This window comes from Pithys albifrons, chromosome 12 (assembly GCF_047495875.1).
Source record: "Pithys albifrons albifrons isolate INPA30051 chromosome 12, PitAlb_v1, whole genome shotgun sequence".
Lineage (NCBI taxonomy): Eukaryota > Metazoa > Chordata > Aves > Passeriformes > Thamnophilidae > Pithys > Pithys albifrons.
Genome location: NC_092469.1, coordinates 15,130,748 through 15,151,637, shown reverse-complemented (window position 1 = coordinate 15,151,637; position 20,890 = coordinate 15,130,748). Strand labels below are relative to the sequence as shown.

General features: G+C 44.3%; 1 protein-coding gene across 4 annotated transcripts in view; it reads left to right on the top strand.

Annotated features, from left to right (window-relative positions):
- RANBP10 (RAN binding protein 10) overlaps positions 1 to 20,890 on the top strand; it is a 69,304-nt gene that overhangs the window by 18,848 nt on the left and 29,566 nt on the right. For all 4 annotated transcript variants that reach the window (XM_071567875.1, XM_071567874.1, XM_071567876.1 and 1 more), the window contains one exon: positions 20,586 to 20,753. In XM_071567875.1, coding sequence (XP_071423976.1) covers positions 20,586 to 20,753 — 168 coding nt within the window. The remainder of the gene's footprint in view (positions 1 to 20,585; positions 20,754 to 20,890) is intronic.

The window sequence follows — 20,890 nt, the reverse complement described above, 5'->3', positions numbered from 1 at the left end:
CAAAGCAGTTGGGAATGTCAGATATTGAAGTCTGTTTTCAGTCCTGCTCCCTCTGCACTTTCTCTCCCCTGATGCTCCTGATCCAAGTGGGATGTGCCACCTACAAGGCAAAGCACGAGTCCCATCATCTCTTCCCATGGCTGAGGTGATTGGAAAAGGGGTTGTTTGGCTACTAAGGGACCATTTTCTGTTCAAGAAATGGCTCTCTGTGTAATGTGTAATGGAAAGATGGGTGGAATTGACTTACAGACTTGGCCTGCAGATGGGATTTAACCCGGGATTCTCCTGGGGTTGTAGCACAGATACACGTGCAACACAGTTCAGTATAACCTGAGATGGGATGTCCTGAATGTCCTAGCTGTGCTGTCCTGAAACTGAAAAGCCAATGTAATTTCTTCTTTTGTTTTCCCTCTAGAGACTAAAAATTAGCAGAAACACTTCTGATAAACAGCTTTAATAATGCCCAGGAGTTACACGGGCCAGTATTTTGTGGCCAGTTTGAGTCGAAGTGCCTGTACACACCACTGTTATTTCTAGAGTGCATGTGGTGAACATGGAATTCTTTCAGTAACATAAAGCATCAAGTGGACTTGAGACTTCAGATAGTGCTTGTTTAGCAGTGAATTGTACGGATTTGATCCCATGAACTTGTTGTTTGTTTGATCACGTGCAGATTATGCTGCCAAGAGTCATTCTGTAGTCATGGTTAGGTCAGTCTCCTATCAGCTGTGTAAAATTAACTGCATGGCTCTGTATTACAGCTCAGTAATTATCTTCCTGGCTTTTGGAGAATGAGTCTGATTTATTTTTTTAGTATATTGTTCAAGTAACTGAAGTGAAAAACACATTTCCAGGCTTAATTGTTACCAGGCCCTTCACAGCACAAAGTGAGAGCTCACAAAGCAGTGACAGGCTTTGGAGTCTTGACTTGGCTTCATGTCAGAGTGTAATTTTAACTTTCTGTGACCTGAAACCCTGCCAGGTTTGTCTCCTTAGACCCTTTCTAAGTGACTCCTGCTATAATGGGTTGGCTTTCACTCAGTGTGCTGCCAGGGCAGTCTAGAACCACTGCAAGTGCTGGTTTGGAGCCCAAAGTCTGGTACAGAGCCAAAGTTGGTCTCTTACTAGTTCCCACTTCCAGTGGCACCCTGGCAGTCCTAATTTGAAGTACAGTCTTGCTGCTGGGTTCCATCTCAAACTCCTTTTGCTCCCCCTGAGGACAAACACTTGGGCCATATTGAGTTCCAAGTCAGGGCATTTGTGCTTTATGCCAAATTTATTTTGGCTTCAGCCCAGCTGGGTGCTGATGGGGGGTAGTGCTGAGCTACTCTGGTTAGAGTAGCCTGAGCATTCCCTTAAACTGTCTCTCTGTGTTGGGAATAAAGGCTGCTTTTAACTGGAGAGTACCCTGTCTGTGTTTCACTCAAGGTTTCTGTGGGCTGTGCTTTGAAATTCAGTCAGCAGGTCTGAAATGGTTGTGAGATTTTTGTTGCAGTGCTGACTTATATGAGCCTGGTGTCTCTTGATTTTTTTTAAGGAAATGTTTATTAGTAAGTATTCTTTCTGCTTTAAACTGGTGGCTTTTATTGAAATGTCTGCTCACTTCTTTCACCACATACAACTTTTTTTGCAGGAACTCAGCATTTTGGTAGTTGAAGATGAAATTACATGTTGCAGCTGAACTGATCTCAGTCTCATCAAAGGAGAGAAACCTGACCCTTCCCTCCCTCTGCCCCATCTGCACAGTTTGCCCTCCCTGGTGCAGAGCCTTGGTGTACTTGTCCCCTCCCTGGCCAGGTCAGCTTTCAGGCCAGACAGGAACCTCCTGCTTTTCTGCTGTGTTGGGACTGTGACAGGGTGATGCCCTAACTCATGGGGCAATGCTCTTAGCTTTGCATCCTGCATGTGACATCCCAGTGTCCTTTATTATTATTTTTGTTTGGTTTTTTTTATTATTTAACCCTCAGTTCAGTAAGTTCTTCTGAGCCAGCTGAAAATGGGTTGGTGGTTTGGTACAGGTTTCACTTAACCTTCATAAAACAGAGAAGTGTCCTGTCTTTAATATGAATGAAGATGTACATATTGGAGATGATTCTCCCCAGCATGTGATGCTCTGCATTGGTTCAAGTCCTTCATGCTGTTGAGAAATAACATTTCATTTGTTCAAGCTCTTTGAGGGTAACCCAGAAGAGAGGGAACGGGAGGGATGGTCCTCTATGGGAGCAGTAAGGCCTTAATTCAGTCTCAGAAGTTGTGAAACCACACCCTTAGGCATACCCTGCTTCAGTCTCTTAAACAGCATAGGTAGGATCTGACCAATCACTTTTAGAGACTTTAAACACCCTCTGGTTAATAACTGACTTGCCCTGCTATGCAGCATTGCACATGCTGAAGGGAGTGCCAGCTTTGTCTCACCATTCTTTGGGTTTCAGAAACCTTGGTTGTTTTTTCAGCTTACTTTTCAAACAAAAAGATACTGCGTGGCTTATTTACTATCTGCCTGCTCCAAACTCTCTGTTAAAAGAACAAGCTTTCAAACTCAAGAATGTTTTGTAGCTTTGAATTAGTGTGCAGCCAGGTAAGTCAGGAGAATTTGGTGTACAGAAACCTGCTCCCTGTAGGGGTTTGTCTTCTGGGACTGTAGTGCCTTAAGCCAGGTCACCAAACCAGAAATGGTTTGTCCAGCTGTCCTGTGTCACTGTTCAGCAAAGGGTCCTTGTGAGGGACCTGTTTCTGTAAACATGAGAATAAAATAAAAATGAGCCCTGGGAATTAAGACTTCCCTGTGTTCTCCCTCCTCTGTGAAAGCCATCCCTCCTCCTCCATAAACCATCATGTGGACTGGGTTTCCCATTTTGGCTTTGTTTGGAGGTCCCTTCCTTTCCTTCATATTCTTGATTGATCCTCTTTCTGATAGGTTTCTGTTGACATTTATAGGTAGGACTTTATTTCTTTCCAGCTGACCTTGCATGCTGTCAGAGCAGGGACAAGCAGGGGAGGCTGTTGGGGACTCTGCCTTCCTGTTCCTTCCTTTGAGAGAAAAGCGTTACTTGTTTCTTCCCCAGCAGTGTTCTGTTCACAAGGGTGTTCAGGCAGGTGTGCTCCCCTCTGGGAGCAGCCAGGAGAAGGAGGCTGGACAGATGTGTCATAGAATCACAGAATATCCCGAGCTGGAAGGGACCCAAAGGATCATCGAGTCCAGCTCCTGGCCCTGCACCAATAAAATTCTGATGGGAAGGTGTTATTCCTGGTCAGAGTTGGTGATGGGTTTCTGCAGAGGCTCTGGCCTCAGATTTTCAAACTTCAATTGGAAAAGGCTTTTGGCAGCCTGATCTGACTCTGAAGTTAAACCTGTTCTAAGTGGGAAGTTTGGCTAAAGATCTCCAGATGTTCCTTGTAGCCAGTTTTGGGGTTGGGTGTGATTTTTTTTCCCATTTTTTAAAATTTTGTTTCCTATGATTGCCAGGGAATCTTTCTGTTTCAGAGGTGTTTAAAGAAGTTTTCAGCTTATGCTCTGGGTTGTCACTGGGACTCCACTGACAAATAAAGGACCTCTGCTGTAGGACTTAGTCCCAGTGGTAAATGTAATAATTACAGAAGATGAGGCCTCACCAAATCTGAAGTGAATTCAATTATCCATCAGTCTTACCTGACAGGTGTGTGTCTAAACCAGTCTTTCATTATTTTTCTGGCAACTTCTTCCAACACTGCCCTTGTATTGGAAACGTTTCCTGATGACTAAGTTGAATATCCCATGTAGTCTGTTCATTACTCTTGGATCACATGGAGGTAGAGAATAATTAATTTCTTTCCTCTTTGTAGCTGTATACATGAAAACCTCTATCACTGCTTTGTGGTCTTCTGTCCAGATCAAACATCTCTAGCTCTTCACCCTGACCCTGTTTGTTGTGTTTTCTTGATTAGTGACAACTCTTGTAGAGCTTTGCTGAACATTGAACCACTGGATGATTCACAAGCACCAGTATCTTATTTCTTACAGTAAAAAAAAACATTAAAATTCAGAGCAAGTCCAGGAAAGTGACTCTTATCAGGTCTTGCAAACGAGGGCAAAGGAAAATCCTTGCCAAGCTTTCACAATTCCTAAGGATTAAGCAGAAAGGGGAGGAGGGGAAGGAGCTAGATGGTTACCTGGGAAAAGGCCTTTGGCTTCCAGAGCAATCAGCAAAAGCCTTGGAGTGTGGGATTAAATATAAGAACAGTATGTGGCAAACAAACAGTGATTCAATCTGTTTTTCCTCACCACACCAGCAGTTTGGACACACAGCCTGATTTTCTGTGTTTTGAAGTAATTTCTATTAAGTTTGTTTATTTATACAGTTGATGAAGCTGTGTCTTAAAGTACCTAAAGGACATATTTGTCCTGCTGCAAAGTTCTTTCAGAGCTATCCTTAAAAACAGTTGTCTGAAATGGCACGTGGAATTCCCATACAGGGCCATAGCAGTCTTAGACAATGGTGCTCACATTTCCTTGCCCCTCTCATCAATACAGCTCAGACGAAACTTCTCTTCTGCTCTGTTTGCTGTATTGAAGAAATAGAGCAAAACAAAGGTTTGCTTTTAGTTCAGCTGTAGTTTTAATTATGTGGTCTATCTGTATTGCAACTTGTTGACACACAGGAGGGCAGGTGAGTGGAAAGAAGGGTGAGAAAGCAGTGACAGTCCCAGCTGTTGGCAGTGTAAACTCACATGTCAAGGCAGATGTCAGGCTGAGGTAAAGTTCCTCATGGGTGATGCCTGTTGAGTGTGTAAGGAAGTTTGGAGCACCGGGGAAAAACTGAATTCTCTTTCTCCCCTCTGTTAGTACCTATAAGGAAGGCTTAATGCTGAAAAAAAGTATGGAAACCTTCAGTTTGCCTCCCCCTCGACCCTGGTTTTGTGTTTAGTGTTGCTGTGGCTCTTCCTGGAGAACTTGAGGCCATTAAGGTTTCTAGTTAAACCTCTCAAATTATTCAAGAATGGCTGAAGGAAGCCTTGTGATTTCTTAGAAGTCTGAGTACCTGGTTTTACTGTGTTGCTTGTGGACTTGATTCATCATTTAATACTTTTTGTGGCAGTTTGGGTCTGTTAACATTCCTTCTGCTAGGCTGGTAATGACAGTACTGCCTATATTGAGTCCTACTGAAGTTTTTTAATGAAAAGTTAGTGTGTGACCCATCTCTGCTGCCACTCCATGTTTAAACCTTTCCCCTGCTATCCAGGAGAAGATCTGACTTGTGGGGAATTTTATTTTATTTGTGCACTAAATATAACCCAGACTGAATAGTACCAAAATCCTCGTGTTGGCAAGGAAATAAATCACTTATTTAGTACCCACATAAATTATGGAGTACAGCAATTTTTGTATATCAGGTTAAGGAAAACAGAGGGTTAAAATACCTTTTAGAAAGAAAGAATAAATAAATAAATAAATGTGCATTCCCCCAAAGTGGTTATAGAAACACCTCCAGGTGTTGGTTACACATGCAGTGAGTCCCTCAGCTGGCTGTGCCAGTTCCTTTCCACAAAACTTGCTTATGCTTCTGGTACCCTCTAATTTATCCTATCAAACCAGTTTGTGGGGCTGCCTGTGAACTGGGTCACGTAATTGAGTTAATAATAATGGGTGGGGGGCACTGTGTGATTTTGGGGCTGTCATTAACTTGGATCTATTCACTTCCCTGGCTCATCACACGGGTAGTGCAGGTTGAAACAGCTCCTTTGTGAACGTTTATTCTCTGGAAAAGCCTGGGTAACAGTGTAACACCCTTAGGAGAGCTGAAAGCAGGACACAGTGGTCTGAGGTTGTGATAGAAACAGGTATGACACTCACCTGAAAACCTTAGTTAAAGACTGAGCATCCCCTCCAGTTAACAGGTACCCTGGTCATGGAGACGTTTTAACAATTATTTTTTGCATTGAGCTTTGTTTCATTCATTCATGCAGTAAAACCTTGAAAACAAATGTTCGTGAAAGCATTTGCTTGTTTTTACTCTCACCTGCCCAATATTTTGTAGTTCACATAATCAAGGACTGAAGGTTTGTGAAGCTGCTGAGCTCAGAAGGGTTATTTGGTATTACCAGAAGGGCTTGTGTTGGTAGTGGCAATGCTTGGGCTGTGGAAAGTTAATCGTGAGGAAAACTCAAAATATGGGTGATGGAGGAGAAAGATATCTTGGGAAACTTCTGGGCCAAATGCCTTCTGGCTGTGTCTGGCTTGTGGCTGGTGATCTGTTAAGGAGGCTGTGATGTTCATGCTGTGGTTATTAACACCTGAGAATAGAATGGGATGAGAGCAGCAACAGAAATTGTGTCAGTGGAAGAAGGAACCCGAGACCAAAGGACAGGGATCTCCTGCAAAGCCAGTATGTTGTAGGTGAGTACAGTGTGATCTGAAGTAGAGGCCACCAGTTCCACTCACCAGTAAATCAAGGGGGATGCTGTTAATGATGCCCAAATCCAGAGGGACGTGGAAGATCCCAGCAGAGAGAGCCTCTGACCTGCAGGGATGGCAGGAGGGGGGACGTGACTCTCCACCTCTGCCCTCCCAGGCTGAGCAAACCCTACAGGTGGATTTTGAGCAAGATGCACTGGAGCATCTAGGAAGGTGTCCTGGTGTTAAATGGAGATAACTTAGGAGCAGTTAGCAATGCCAAAAATCAGAGGTTCACTGGAAGCTGAGGAGACAAAGCCTGAGAACTGCTCCAGAAACTTCACTTGGAGCCTTGTTGCTGACTTAACTCCGTTTTGACCTGAAAACATAATTTGTACCGATGGAAGCCCATTCAACCTAAGGCGACTGAAGGCCCACACCAAGACCCTGAATCACCTTGTCCGTGAGCTGCTTTTTGCTGATGATGCCGCCCTTGTTGCTCACACAGAAGCAGCTCTGCAGCGCTTCACATCCTGCTTTGCAGAGGCTGCTGAGCTTTTTGGGCTGGAAGTCAGCCTGAAGAAGATGCAAGTTCCCTACCAACCTGCACCTCAAGAAGTCTTCCATCATCCTCACATCACCATAGGCAATTCAGAGCTTAAGTCAGTCCAGCAGTTCACCTATCTGGGAAGTATCATTTCCTCAGATGGTACGATTGACAAAGAGATAGACAACAGACTAGCAAAGGCATACAGAGCCTTTGGAAAACTCTATAAAGGAGTCTGGTCCAATAAACACCTGAAGAAAAGTACAAAGATTAGTGTCTACAGAGCCATTGTACTGTCTACTCTTTTATATGGGTCTGAATCCTGGGTCATCTACCGCCACCACCTGCACCTTCTTGAACGCTTCCATCAGCGCTGCCTCCGTTCAATCCTAAACATCCACTGGCCTGATTACGTGACCAATGTGTCTGTTCTTGAACAGGCAGGGGTCAGCAGTATCGAGGCCATGCTGATGAGAACGCAGCTGCGCTGGGCAGGGCACGTCTCCAGGATGGAGGATCACCCACTGCCTTCCAAAGATTGTGCTCTATGGTGAACTCGCCACCGGCTGCTGCAAGAGAGGAGCCCCGAAGAAGAGATACAAGGACTCCCTGAAACAACACCTCAGCCTTGGCCATATTGACTGCCACCACTGGTCCACTCTGGCCTCCAGTTGGGATTCATGGAGACACACCATTGACAACGCTGCTGCTTCCTTTGAGAATGCACAGAGAGTCAGTCTTGAGGAGAAAAGACAACGCAGACAGAACCGTTCCTTGCCAATGTCACCCAGGGAGACGTTCCGCTGTGCCTTTTGTGACTGGGCCTGCCTGTCCCGTATCGGCCTTTTTAGCCACCAGCAGCTTGCAGCAAGCGTGGGTAGTGCCCTTCTCAAATCTTCGTTCGCGAAGCCTGGCCATGATGATGATGATGACCTGGCTTCAACATCCAAAGAGGTTATCAGTAGGTTTAGAAGTGGCAGATTTAGTGCTGCACTGTGGGAGAATTGAGAGCAAAGTGGGTCAGTGTGATGGTTCAGCTCTGGAATTAGTGACTCCTTTTGTGCAGAATGGATTTTTGGAGGAATTCCTCACCACTCGAGAGCTTGTCTGGCTGGATGAGACTTGTGGCACCTAAAACGGTGGTGGATTCTAAATACACACTGCCAAGAAAAAATACATAATAACAGATTTAAAATTTCTGACCTTTGTAAATCAGAACCTTTTGAATTTGTCTACGAGTCTCTTACATTTGTGCCAGTGGAGTTTATTTAAGTGAATCTCCTGGTTGTCACCACTGGCTCTACTTTTATTTACATCTTCAGTTGTGCTACCCTTGGTTTTTCTAAGTTAAATTGAAAGAGACAGTCCAGAAACACAATTGGTGCCACTGGTAACTACTCAGTCCACAGGACAAGACTAAGTAATACAGAATACACAGCCCCATTTGAAAAAAACTTCTACTGGAGGAAATGTCCTGAGACTGAAGCTGGTTGTTTCATTCTTGACTCTGCTCTTACTGTGCTGCACCATCTGCTATTTTCAAAATAGCTTTTGATTTCTTTTTAATCAAAATGAAAGTCATACTAAAGGAATTAATAACAAATTTGGGCTTCCTGTAATAAAAAAAAAAGGATTTCCTTTGAACTTCAGCTTTCACATATTTTTAGTGTAAGATTTTTTTTCCCATATGGAATTGATTTCCTGTTCAGTGTATGTAAAATGTCATCATAGGAAAGTAATCTGAGAAACACTTAATTTCTGTTAATTCTGGCACACATAATTCATTATATGGTTTCTTTTTCCATCTTCACTCTCAATTCTATGTGAACATGTATTCTATGTGTATATTTTAATGCACTGTGGCTGCCCTGCTGTGTCTGTGTTGAGGAATCAGGATCTCTGAGTTCCTCTGGGATTACTTAACTCACTATCATCTTTGTTTTCTGCTCCTGCTTTTACTCTCTGCAGATCAGTAAACAGCCTTTAAATTTTTTTTTAAAGCTTTAAAATTTAGAACCTGTACGTTTAAATCGAAATTTTTAAAGGTCTCAAAATTTTATGATCCTTATTAAAAAACTAGTTCTGTGTAAGTCGTGTGTTTACCTGTGGTTGGCCTGTCCACTCCCAGTCAAGGTCTGCTGAGCTCCTTTGAATTGCTCAGTTGTCTTCTCATCCCATGTCAGCTTCCTCCTTTTTCAGTCAGTTTATGTGCTGAGTTTGCCTGAACTTGTATGGAAATTCCAGTTCGAATATTGGAACAGATTTGTTGCATGTGCTGTGGATTCATTCATATCCCATCTTTGGCCCCCAGAAGAACTGCAAGTTCATTCTTTCACGTTCTTCAGTTTTTCACATGTCATTCGTGGGCTTTCTGACAAAGTTTGGATTTAAAATCCCTATATTTTGAAGATATCAGAAGTTAAAACTTACTGGTGTGTGATGAAAAGAATTAACTGGGTGTACTGTGTGTGGGGGTGCATTTTGATATGGGAGGGGAATGCTGTGGACTGACTTGGTGTACAAGAATGGCTGTGATGGCTTTGGTATAAAATACACATTGAGTTATGTGAATTGATATTTTAGATTAGGGCATTTGAATACCCTGACTCCAGATCAGTCGTTTGTTCCCCTGGTGGCTGCCACAGCCTCTGTCCCCACACACTCCCGTGCTCTGCGTCCCCCCTGGGGAGTGCTCTGCGTCCCCCCTGGGGAGCTTATCGTGCACTGAGCTGGGCACAGCTTGGTGAGGTGGGATGTGTTAAAACTGAGCCTTCTGCTCAGGGCTGATACTGGGTGAGCTGCCAAGGCACATCTGGGAGCTGGACAGATGTGCAAGTTCGCTGCATGATACGTGCTGAGTGACACCAGAGTAATCAAGTCCTCAGATGAGGTCAGACCTGATGCTGTCAGGTGTGTTCAGAGCTGGAGAGTAACAAAAGGAGCTCATGAACCACAGAATTTGGGTTAAATTTAATCTCATGTTTTATTTATGGCTACTTATATGAAGATTAGGATTATATAAAGTAAAGGTTCCTGCCTTTTTCCTCTTCGGACAGACTTCAGTTCATGTGTTTGCTTGTGTTGATTGTTGATGGTGCAGCCAGAAAAACTGCTGCAGCTGTTTGATTGGGATTTTAGGGTAGTGTTAGGTTTATTCCTTTTTCCTCTTTGTCTTTTCAATTAGACTGGCTTTGAGCACAGGGATCTCAGCTCTGACTGGAGGAAGGAGACTGAGGCTCCAGCTGAGCTCTCAGTAGCCACACTTCACCCTGGAGTGTTTGGGAAAATGCTTTGCCACATCATTCCAGTTGAAAAGCTTGAATTAGTATTTTGGGGCAGTAACTCTGGCCTTGGAAAATTAATCAAAGTCTTTCCACTGGCTTTTAAGTGCTCAGGCATCAGTGTGGGTAAGTGTTTCTTATTCCAGAGTTATGGCTGTCCTTGGCTTTTCCATGCCCTGATTGCTGTGCCTCATCTCCTTCAGAGATGGGCAGGCCCCTTGTAGAAGTTCTACTCTCTTCTCTCGTGCAACATGTTCCCAGAAAAGTGTGACACAGGTGCACAGGAGCCTGTTTTTGCATGGAGCTTGCTGTCTGCCAGCAGCTCGTGCTGGGTTTGTGCTGTGTGAAAACAGTTTCCACAGCAGAGTGGAGATGGCATTACACAGTGGGGTTTGGGATGTGGCCTTCACCAGTGTCACAGGTTGCATCTCCAGCTGCAGCATGGATTACAGGTGATCCAGGTAATCTTGGTGACAGTGAAGAGTTGACTGGCACTTTAGAGATGGCAATTTAGCTGTCAGCACAAGTTGTAATCATAGCACTGCTTGTTTTTTGGATTAGAACAAATTATTTAATGTGGGAGTCTCTTGCATAAAGGGTAACACCAACACAAAGCTCCATTTCACTGTAACTCAAACTGATGGGTAGCAGCAGTTTCTACCAGTGGATAAATATGATCCTCTTCAGAAAACACTGTTGCTTCACTTCAGTTGATGTGGAAAGTATTTGTGGAACCTCACTTTAGCATCTAGAAGACCTTGTTGCAACCTCTTACCATGTGCTTCTTTCTGGAAGACTTCTCTCTCCGTAAGGTTTTGTGTTTAGATAAATATTTTTTTGTTCATCATTTTCTTAGCTCACTAAAATCCATTTTAGGGATTGTTTTTAATAGCAGCTGGACTCAAGCCCCCTGCATTCCACAGTGAACTCCAACATTGCTTTTGGCTGAGTCACTGAACTGCTCTGCCTCCATGTCTTTGTAAAATGACTCTTGCCCATTACCTGGCAAGGTTTTGCTGGAGGTGTCTTAATGTTCTATAAATGCATGTTTGCCCATCAGCTGAAAGTAGAAAAGTTGGCCTGTAAATGAACATGTGTATTATTTAGTATGATGAGATTGGAAGCTGTGTTAGGTGATGATAAGCTTTTCATTCTAATTAGTTCCTTAGCCCTTCCATGTAATAGGTGAGGAATTTTGCCATTTATCTGACTTTTCCATCCCTGTCCTGTACTGTTTTGCAACCCTGCTCTGCTCCCCACCTTCTCCAGCATGGTTTGTAAGGGAATATAATGGATATAATAGTGTAGTGGTGACCTGATCGTGCTGGAGAGCTTTGCCTTTGTCCATGGAGCAGCCTGTCCTGTAGCTGTGCTTTGACATGATGTGCACTTTACATGGCTCTAAGTGGCTTGTAGCACATCTTGACCTCTCTGGTGTAGGGAGGACCAGATCATGTTCTGACTCTGGCAGGAGATGGACCCATCAAGCTTCTAAGTTAGGAGGACCTGCCATCTTTATTCATTCAAGGAAGTAGCATTTTTATCTTGATGGCTGTATTCTTTGGTAAGGTACATGGTAAGTAGCAGTGAAATGGATTCACTAACAAATCTCTGGGACTGGTGGAACAGACCTTTCCTGTTGAAAAGGTATTGCCTGTGTTGCAGCCATCCAGAGCCTTCTGGTTTTGTTACTCTCTTTATAAGCCAATGGGTAGTGTCACTTTATGTTATTGTGTAGATTGTGGTCTGCTGTTGTTTTGAAGGCTGGTTAACATGCAGTAGCTGTCAAATGGTAGGACTTGCTGATCTGGTCTAAAAATCACCCTGCCATATCAATATTGTTAGAAAGGGAATTTTGCAGTACTACTTGCTGCTTGTAGTCTCTGGTAGATCAGGCAGTGCTTGTGAGCATCCACATTCTGCTGGATCTCCCAAACTCTTGCAGGCTTTTTAAGCTGTCTTTCTTGGAATCTTTTTGATCTTTGGGTCACTGTGTCCTTTTCTTCCTGCTCCCTGTTAATTTGAGAGACACTGTGATTCTTTTTTTTCTTTTTCTTTTTTCTCTCTCCTCTGGATTCTTGCCACACAAGTCTTGCTGTGAGGATTTGGTCTGAGCTTTGTCTCTTGCAGTTGCAAGTACTCTGTTGAAAAACACGGAATAGCTTCTGAGCCAAAGCTACAGTCAGACCTGCCAAGAGTCCTGTACTCTCTGATTAGGATCATCTGCTGTGGCTGTGCAGGGGCCAAACTGAATCTGCTTGATCTGCTGGGAGCTGGGGTGAGAGGGAGGCCACGAGCTGCATTCCCTCCCTGGGATGTGTGCAGGGGTGTGGGGCCCTGCACCAGGACCTTGTACAGGATTCAGGGTAATACTGGGAAGATTATGGGACCTGAACCCATCCAACCTTTACTCGAGGAAGTTTATGCTCCATGGGGTGGAGTGGTTTTATTCTCTGCACATGCAGGGTTTGTTTGGCCTTGTACTGCATTCAAAGTCACTTTGCCACCCTGTAGAAAAAGTAGAAGCTGTTACAAGAAAGAAAGTTTGGGATGTTACTAACTAGGGCTTCCTCATATCCCGGTGTCCCTGGATAAGTGGGCCTTAGGGGCTTTTTTTTTTTACCCTTGACATGTTCTGGGCAGATGTCCAAGCCCTTGAAGTTGTGCCAGGAAGATGCTGTAATGTGTTAAGCACGTTGTTCCCTGGTCCTATTCCTGTCCTGCAGCTGGTGTTGTGACTGTACCTAGACAGTTGTTCCGTGCCAGGACCATGCCTCCCTTACTCCCCCCACACCGAATCTATAACACAGGTTGCTGTGGCCACTGAGCAGCTGTTTTTGTATGCTCATTATGGAAACAGATGTATTGCAATACTCATAGTTGATTTGATTCTAACGCATGGTTGAACAAAGGAAAACAAAGCGACCCCCTTGCTTTCACCCAAACATCTGATGCATGTGCAGCTTCCTATAATTTGGTGTAAATGCTGTAAAATTGAATGACAGGTGAGATGCTGCAGATACTTCTTGAGGCAGTGGAGTTCTCATGACCAGGCCATTTAGCTTCTGAGCACCAGGTCTTGTTCAGCCTTCCCTTGGCTGTGGGCAAAGGCCTGCATTGGCTGTTCTGGGCTAATGTGCTCCAGAGGCAAATCCACTTGTAGAGCCACATCCACTGGAAGATAGTGGAGGAGTCAACAAAGGGTGGTTCTGCTTCTGCTGTGGTAGTGGCTTCTGGCTCATAGTTGCTTTTGTCCTGTCCCTGCTGGGGCTGCTCAGCCCAGGACATTGTAGAAGCAACATCCTACTTATGCATGCACTATATTCCATCTGTTCAGCCTCTGTTTAACATATCTTCCCCTCCACTGGCATCATGCTCTGCTGTTGCAAAGACCCACAGCTGGCTGAGCACCAGCAGCCTGCACAGCACAGTGCATGGAAAAGGCCCTGCCTCCAACTGGAACATGGTCCAGCAATGACTCTGCTGCTGCCTCCACCCTCCACATCCCATTCCCCAAGCACTGTACAAGCAAAGTTTCTACATCTGTTTCTGCTGGACTTTGAATTCAATAAATCTTATTAAAATTATTTTGTTTGGTTTATTTCAGTGTGTTGACAAAAGTTCTTGTCCCTTTGCAGCTCGTGTTTGCACACCACTTGCCCTGGCACGGGCAGCTGTGGGAAGCTGGGATTGCTGGCCAGAGGAGTGGGAAGAGGAATGCCACAGGCAAAATACTGGATGAGAATAGGGAGGGGAGAAAAATGAAAAGTATTTCAAAATACTGAAGCGAGAAAGCAGGTACAGGTAACATTTGGAAAGCCTAGAGCAGTCACTGGGGTCAGCCCTGAAGAATAAGCCTCCAAACTCTCACATTACTCAGGATATAAAGACACAAACCCTATTAAAAAATCTTTGGTTCTTTCTGAGGAACTTCCATCTGCTCTTGATGTGGCCAAATGCATAGTGCACCATTCCTTACTGCCTCAGCTGTCCCAGGTTTCCCTGATTACAGGTAGGTTACCACTGAGTGTGTGGTGAGCAAGGCCTTGCCCTTTGCAGCAGCTTCTGCACCAGGTACCCACCACACTGAATGTGTGGGCTGAGCTTCGGCAGAACATGTTTCTTCTCTGGAATGTGCATGTGCAGGGAATGGTCCATGCATCAGTGATGTTCATCTGTCTGCCAATGTTTTTAGCCCAACAAGAAGAGAACAGGAAGAGTCTGATATTCCAGGCTATAACTTACTGGAAAAGTATATTTTCCATGATTACTGGTCCTTGCATGTCAGTCCTTTGGTGTGTCATCAGAGGGGGGGCTCAGTACAGATCACTGTGTGTTCTGCCTTACCTGTTCTCCTTGCCCAGTGGCAAGTCTGAAATGTTTGAACCTTTCTGCATAGGGGAGGGTCATCACTTTGCTTTCTTCTCCATGCTGTGTGAACGAAGCATCAGCCCAGAGAAGGCATAGTGAAAATACTGCCCTTGGTGACCTCCATCCTGCCTTGCCTTCCATCCTCTGTATGAGGGTTGAGCAGCATATTTGGTTTTTCTGAATGTGTGATGTAACTGACACCAGTTTTGCCCAGTGCCTGACAGAAGTCCTGTGTGTGTTGCTGGCACTCTTGAAGCAGAAACATAAAATACCATGTTATTTCCACATTACTGAGAGCTGAATGGTGTCCCAGCCCAACAGAACTCACTCGCTGCTTTATGAGACAGAGCCTGATCTCAGGTACAGAAATCCAGTTCTGCTCAAAAAGTCAAAGGTGAAGCAAGGCTGATGTTGAATGGACAAGCTGAATTTGAGCAGGAGTGGGTGTAGGACAGTCAGGAGTACGTCTAACTCCAGTGCTTGATTAAGAGTGACCATTTATCAGTTGATCCTATAACTGTGTCCTGAAGTAACTCAAGTCTTTTGTGCCACGTGGTCTGACATTGTGTAATTCTGACCAGTTTACTGAGCAGCAGCAATGGAACTTGCTGTTCATTTTTTTTCACTGTTTTGGGATCAAGGTAGTCGGCCAAGAAGATCAATATATCAGCTTTTTCTTGTTAGCAGGCCAAACAGAACCTCAGTTGGCTGCTGAACTCATAAAAATGTCCTCCCCAGCCCTACTCGTGGCTTCTGTTTTTCTTTCTTCACGTTTACTGGTTGCACAGTCTGAGCTATTCTGTGTCTTGTTAGTAAATGTATATAAATATGTTTTGGGTTTGGAGGTTGAAGGGATCTAATTTTAACCTCTTTTTGCTCACTGGCTGCTGAGGTCCTACCTGTAGAGTGGTTCTGATTGTATGTTGGCATGTTCATAGTGTTCTTGTCTTCAAAATGAGCTGTAGTGAGAACAGTCTTAGTTCTTTGGATGTTGAGGTTCTGCTTTGACCACTGCCATGGGCTGAGTGGCCAAATCCTTTCTGTTCTCTGCCTGTCTCCCCTGCTTTTGTGCTTTTGAAGAGAGGATGGGGAAGGGAAGAGAAGGAAGGAGAGAACTGTGTTAGCTGGACCCTCCAGCCACTCGAACTCACTTGATTTCAGTCTATAGTATGGTCTGTCAGGAATCCCTGACCTGCATTTTATAAGAAAAAGTACATCTTCCAATTTTGTCCAAATTTCTGCATCTGTGCTTGCATTTGAGTATTTTTAGACTTAGCCAATTGCAGGTAAGTGTGAAATGTCTGTTGTTCTAGAAATCAGCTATAACCTAGACCGAAACAGGGCATTATTTAAACCCACAGCCTTGTTGGAAGGAGTTACCAGTCAGAAACTGTTCATGCATGGGTTCTCCCAGGGTTGTCTCAGGAGCAGCTGCCTGCACCTCACCATCCCAGGGTGGGCTGCTGTAGCTGTTGAGGATTGTGAGCCACTGAGAGGTGCTGGGGAGGAGCTGTGGGAGGGAGCTGAGGCACACAAGAATCTGTGCAGAGGCAGCACTGTCACAAGAGCGGTGATGCACTTTGGAGTGATCACAGTGGCTTCATGCAAACATCAGTTCAGTGGTAACAAGGACAATAAAGGGGGAAATGCTGGGATTAACTTGCAGAGGGCTAAGGAACAGTGCAGAGAGCAACAACAGCCTGTTTCCTTTCTTCATGGGGCACCTTCATCTTCATTCTCACAAGCAACACTGTAGATCCAGAAGATGTTCAAATGATGATGGTCAGAAAAGTAGGGAATAGCTAAATTAGCCAGGAGTCATCAGCCTGGAAAAGGGATGATTATGGAGGATTTTGTAGTCTATATAATGATCTGTGTTCTGGAGAGACAGAATCCATAGTTTGCCAACTTCTTCAGTGCAAGAACTACAGGATATCCAAGTAGTAGGAGGCACATTTTCATGCCATTTGCAGTTACACTGTCAAACTTCTCACTGCAGGATACAGCGAATGGTGGGAGTGTTTATATGTGCTTAATGGAGGATTGAACAATTGAATGCAAACAAAATCCTTTCAGGAGTATTGAGTGAACAGAACCTCTGTCTGGCTCAGTCTGTGCTGTGGTGGCTGGAAAGGGGTAACACTGTTCAGTTAGAACATGATAAGTGCACGTCTTGTGCCTCTGCTGTCTCACTTTTTCAAGAGCATCCTTGTCCAGGTTGATCCTATATCCCATATGGACAGCTTTTTTAAAAGCATGTGGATGTATCATCCAGGCCACAGCAGTGACTTCTGGAAATACAAGTGGCACAGAGGTTAAGGTGTCCGGAAAATTTTCAGATGCAGGTGTGGGGAAGACATTCAGGGAGTCATGGGCCGTTGACTTAAGTGTTGGACTCGATGATCCTTGTGGGTCCCTTCCAACTCAGAATAGTCTGTGATTCTGATTCGGTCCTTATTAAGGCACTGCTGGATTTTGCAAGGAAGAAGCTGTTGAATCACTGGAGGCACAAATAGTGTCAAGAGGTTGCAATATCCCCGACCCATTACTAGGTGGCGATAGCAAATTGTTAATGATGCAGCAAAGGCCCAAGTTTTAATCCATTTGAAGGAAAGTTGGAGCCTGTGTTTTCAAAATACATGTGATGAGTTACTCCCCATTCTGCTGCTAATCCAAGATAATGCCAAACACTTTTGACAGGGATATGCTATTTAAATCAACAGGCCTAGATAACTTCAACCTCAAAGTACTGGAAGTGTTGATTGTTATTTTAAAGTCAGATTAGGAAAGTTCAGAAGATTGGCTGAATGACTTGTATGCCACTGCCCTCATGTTTATTCTGGACTGAATTTTAGAAACAGGGATACATTATTTGATTAATAAATAACCTAATGTTAGGCATATAATTAATGCCACTCAGCTTATGTTTACAGTGAGTACAGTAAGTTCTCTCAAACAACTCTGGCTTGTTTTTTTAAGATGACCATGGTGATTTGATAAGGCTGACAGTCTGGATTTAAAGCCCTTAGTGTTATGTCCAGGTTCAGTACTGTACAACATTTGAGTTGAAAATAGTGAACTCTGTGTATTCTTATCAAAGTGCTGGGTGAGCAGATTTCCTTAACTGGTGATAATAGTGGTTTTCTGAGGAGAGCAAGACTCAAACCAAACTTTCCCCAGGCTCTGGTGCAGTACATACCACGTCTGTCACTGCCCTTAAGGCCTTTATTCAGTTACTTCTTGTTGGAGTTCATCACTTAACTTTGGTGCTGCAGCCAGAGCCAGTTGAGGCACAAGTCCTACAGGAGCAGAAGGAAGGTTTTTTTCAGTAGGATCAGTCATGATCTGTAGGTAATGAAATCTTTTTATCTTAATACCACAGAAGCACCAGTGTCTGCACTGGCACAAGTATTCACTGAGATTGTCCTCGTGGTTGCACACGCTGTTGTATTTCTGATGGGAGCCTCACTTGACCTGTGATGTGTAAGGGCTTCCCTGCTTAGATGTAGCTGATGACAAGTTCTTGTTAAATGCTTTGTAATGACAGGAACTTTGTGTTTGGATTGCATTATAAGTAGCTTAGGAGATAAATTGATTTATCATCTGAAGTTACCAACAGCTTCATTAGAGAAGTTCTGAATCAGCACCCGCGTAACAGGCCTGGCTTTAGGGAAACTAAAATGATCTGTTCAGTGATGGCAGCAGAGAAAATAAGATAGTGTAAAGGAGCCAGTGTTAAAACCTCAATATTTCAAAGATATTTTTGCTGGCTGGAGTCATAGCAGTGGAAGTTTGACAATGGACTCTAGAGCCCCTATCGCTCCCTCCTTTGTTTTGGGAAGTTGATTTGGCAGAGTTTTTGTGCTTGCTGAGGGTGCTACTTGTGCTGCTGTCCCTGTCCCTCATGAAGATGTGAGACAGCAGTGGTGCTGCTGTCAACAGCTTGTTTGGAGCTGGTCCCAGGGAAGGCAGAGCTGACTTGTGACATCTCAGTCGGTTCCTGTGGATGTGTGGGATTTAATGGAGGAAATGATTCACCATTTCTAGGCTTGGAGTCCTTCATGCCTTTCATTCCAAAACTTGGCTCTGAAGTCCAAAATCTTGGACCATGGCATGTTTCAGTCTTGCTTCATTCCCTGACTTTCCCACTGCACTCATTTGATGTGGTGCAATAAACAGAGGGCATCAGGCACACTGTGAATGTTTTGTGCTTTTCTGGGAAGTCCTGAGTGTGTGGGTGCTCTGATGATAAGATACCAAAGTGCATGTAGCTGAGCACCATTTTACAAGATTAAATTTCAAGTGGCCTCATGTTGTTGGTTTTGTAGGAAGGTCCTGGCTCACCGAAGAGCTCCAGCTCCACCTTCCCAGGGCTTCACTCTGTAGTTCACAGGGTGCTCAGTCAGTTTGTGCCTCATTGCAGGATATGCACTTTGTGCTTTTTAACCCTTCTGCTCTCATGGTCTTTGTGTTTCCTGTGTACCAAAATGTACATAGGAATGTTTCCCTTTACCAAAACCAGTGGTCTACATTTAATAGATTTGCAGTACCCTGAGAGCTGTGTAAGGTCAGCAGATGATCAGAGCACCTTCTCTTGCTTCCCTATGGATCCAGCCATGCCATTTAAAACACAGATGGTTGTTTTTAATGTTGTGCCTGAGTTTTTGATAGAAGTCCATATCTCTGTGAGATGTGGCTTTGATTGTGCAATTCATAGGAACACTCCAAAAAGCTGGGAAAAAATCCTGATTCTTCTGAAAGTCTTAGAATAAGGCTTTCTGCAAACTCTGGTAAGAGGAGTGTTCCTCATGATTCCTTACCTGCCATAGCTGTCCACCCTGGGCAGCAGGGACGACTGAGGGTGCCAGGCAGGGGTGCCAGGTAATAGTAGGGGCAAGTCAAGGTGCCAAGTAGGTTCAGGTGACATTTCCTGAGTCACTCTGTGGCCACAGCCATGGAAAGCACTGTCCTTTCTTCTGCAAGAGGGAGACCGGAGTCCTGGAAAGAGAAGACTGATGCACTGCCTGAGGAACACTTCAGGTTTTAAAGGATGGAGCAATCTCTCTTCTTTGCAATAGCTGCCTGTTACACCTGGAATTTATATATGTAAGAAACTCACAGAAGAATTTTCAACAGGATTGGGGTAGAGAGAACAAAATCAGGAACTCCAGGGAGGCCCAGAGAAGCTGTGGCTGCCCCATTTCTGGTGGTGTTCAAGGCCAGGTTGGACGGGGCTTGGAGCAGCCTGGTCTTCCAACCCACATCCCTCTGTGATTCTATGATTCTGTGAACTCAGAATGATAATTTGCTAGGGGATAAAGAAAAGAACAAGTGGGCAGGGGGCAGTCCCTGAGCCCAGCTGTAACCCTTGGCACAGTGTTACTGGCAGAAGAAATAAAGGATTTTAGTATTAGACTTGACCACTTTGACATTTGAGGGCTGTGTCTCAAGCATTCTGCAGAATGGGAAATGCCCAAAGGAAACACAGGAATCCCTATCAACTGTTAGAAGGGAAAAATGGATGTAAGAATGCAACAATTACCTCCATCCATCCCTTATGCCTGTGACAGCACTTACAGGCAAAGCTACAACTAGCTGAGAATTATTTTGTTAAGTGCTTTTGCTGGCAGATTGTACCCTTGGGAAACACAAATGTTTTACAAAAAGGAGTTTGTTTCACCTGAGGCAAGATAAAAGAAATACAAGGGTGTAATGATTTTTAAAACAAAAATCTTTGTCAGAATGGCTTTTGACACTTTATTCTTTTTATTATTTCTCATAAGGGATGAGTTTGAAACCCAAATAATGCATTATGATTAAAGACTATTAATTTCTTTTCAGTTACTGGTGTGAAGATTAGTACTGAGATAGAAGAAGATTAATATTGGGATGAATCAGGAATGGGAGTCAAATTTTGAATCTCCTACAGAAGATTGTGTCCTGAGAGCTGTAGCTCCATGCCATCCTGCTGAACTGGCTTCACTGCTGTCCTGTCCTTCTGTCTTGTCTTTTGCAGGATGGGACAAACATTCCTATGGGTACCACGGAGACGATGGGCACTCCTTCTGCTCCTCGGGGACGGGGCAGCCCTACGGCCCCACCTTCACCACTGGAGATGTCATTGGCTGCTGTGTCAACCTGATCAACAACACCTGCTTCTACACAAAAAATGGCCACAGTTTAGGTAAGTAAGGAAAGGTGTTTTCAGGAGAGGGGTGCTCTGGCCATGCCCTCACTTCTGTTTAATACTTTGCTTGTATTGTATCTCTTGGCCCACATCTCTGAGTCAGGTGTTAAAAACAGGAGAGAAAAAGAGCACCC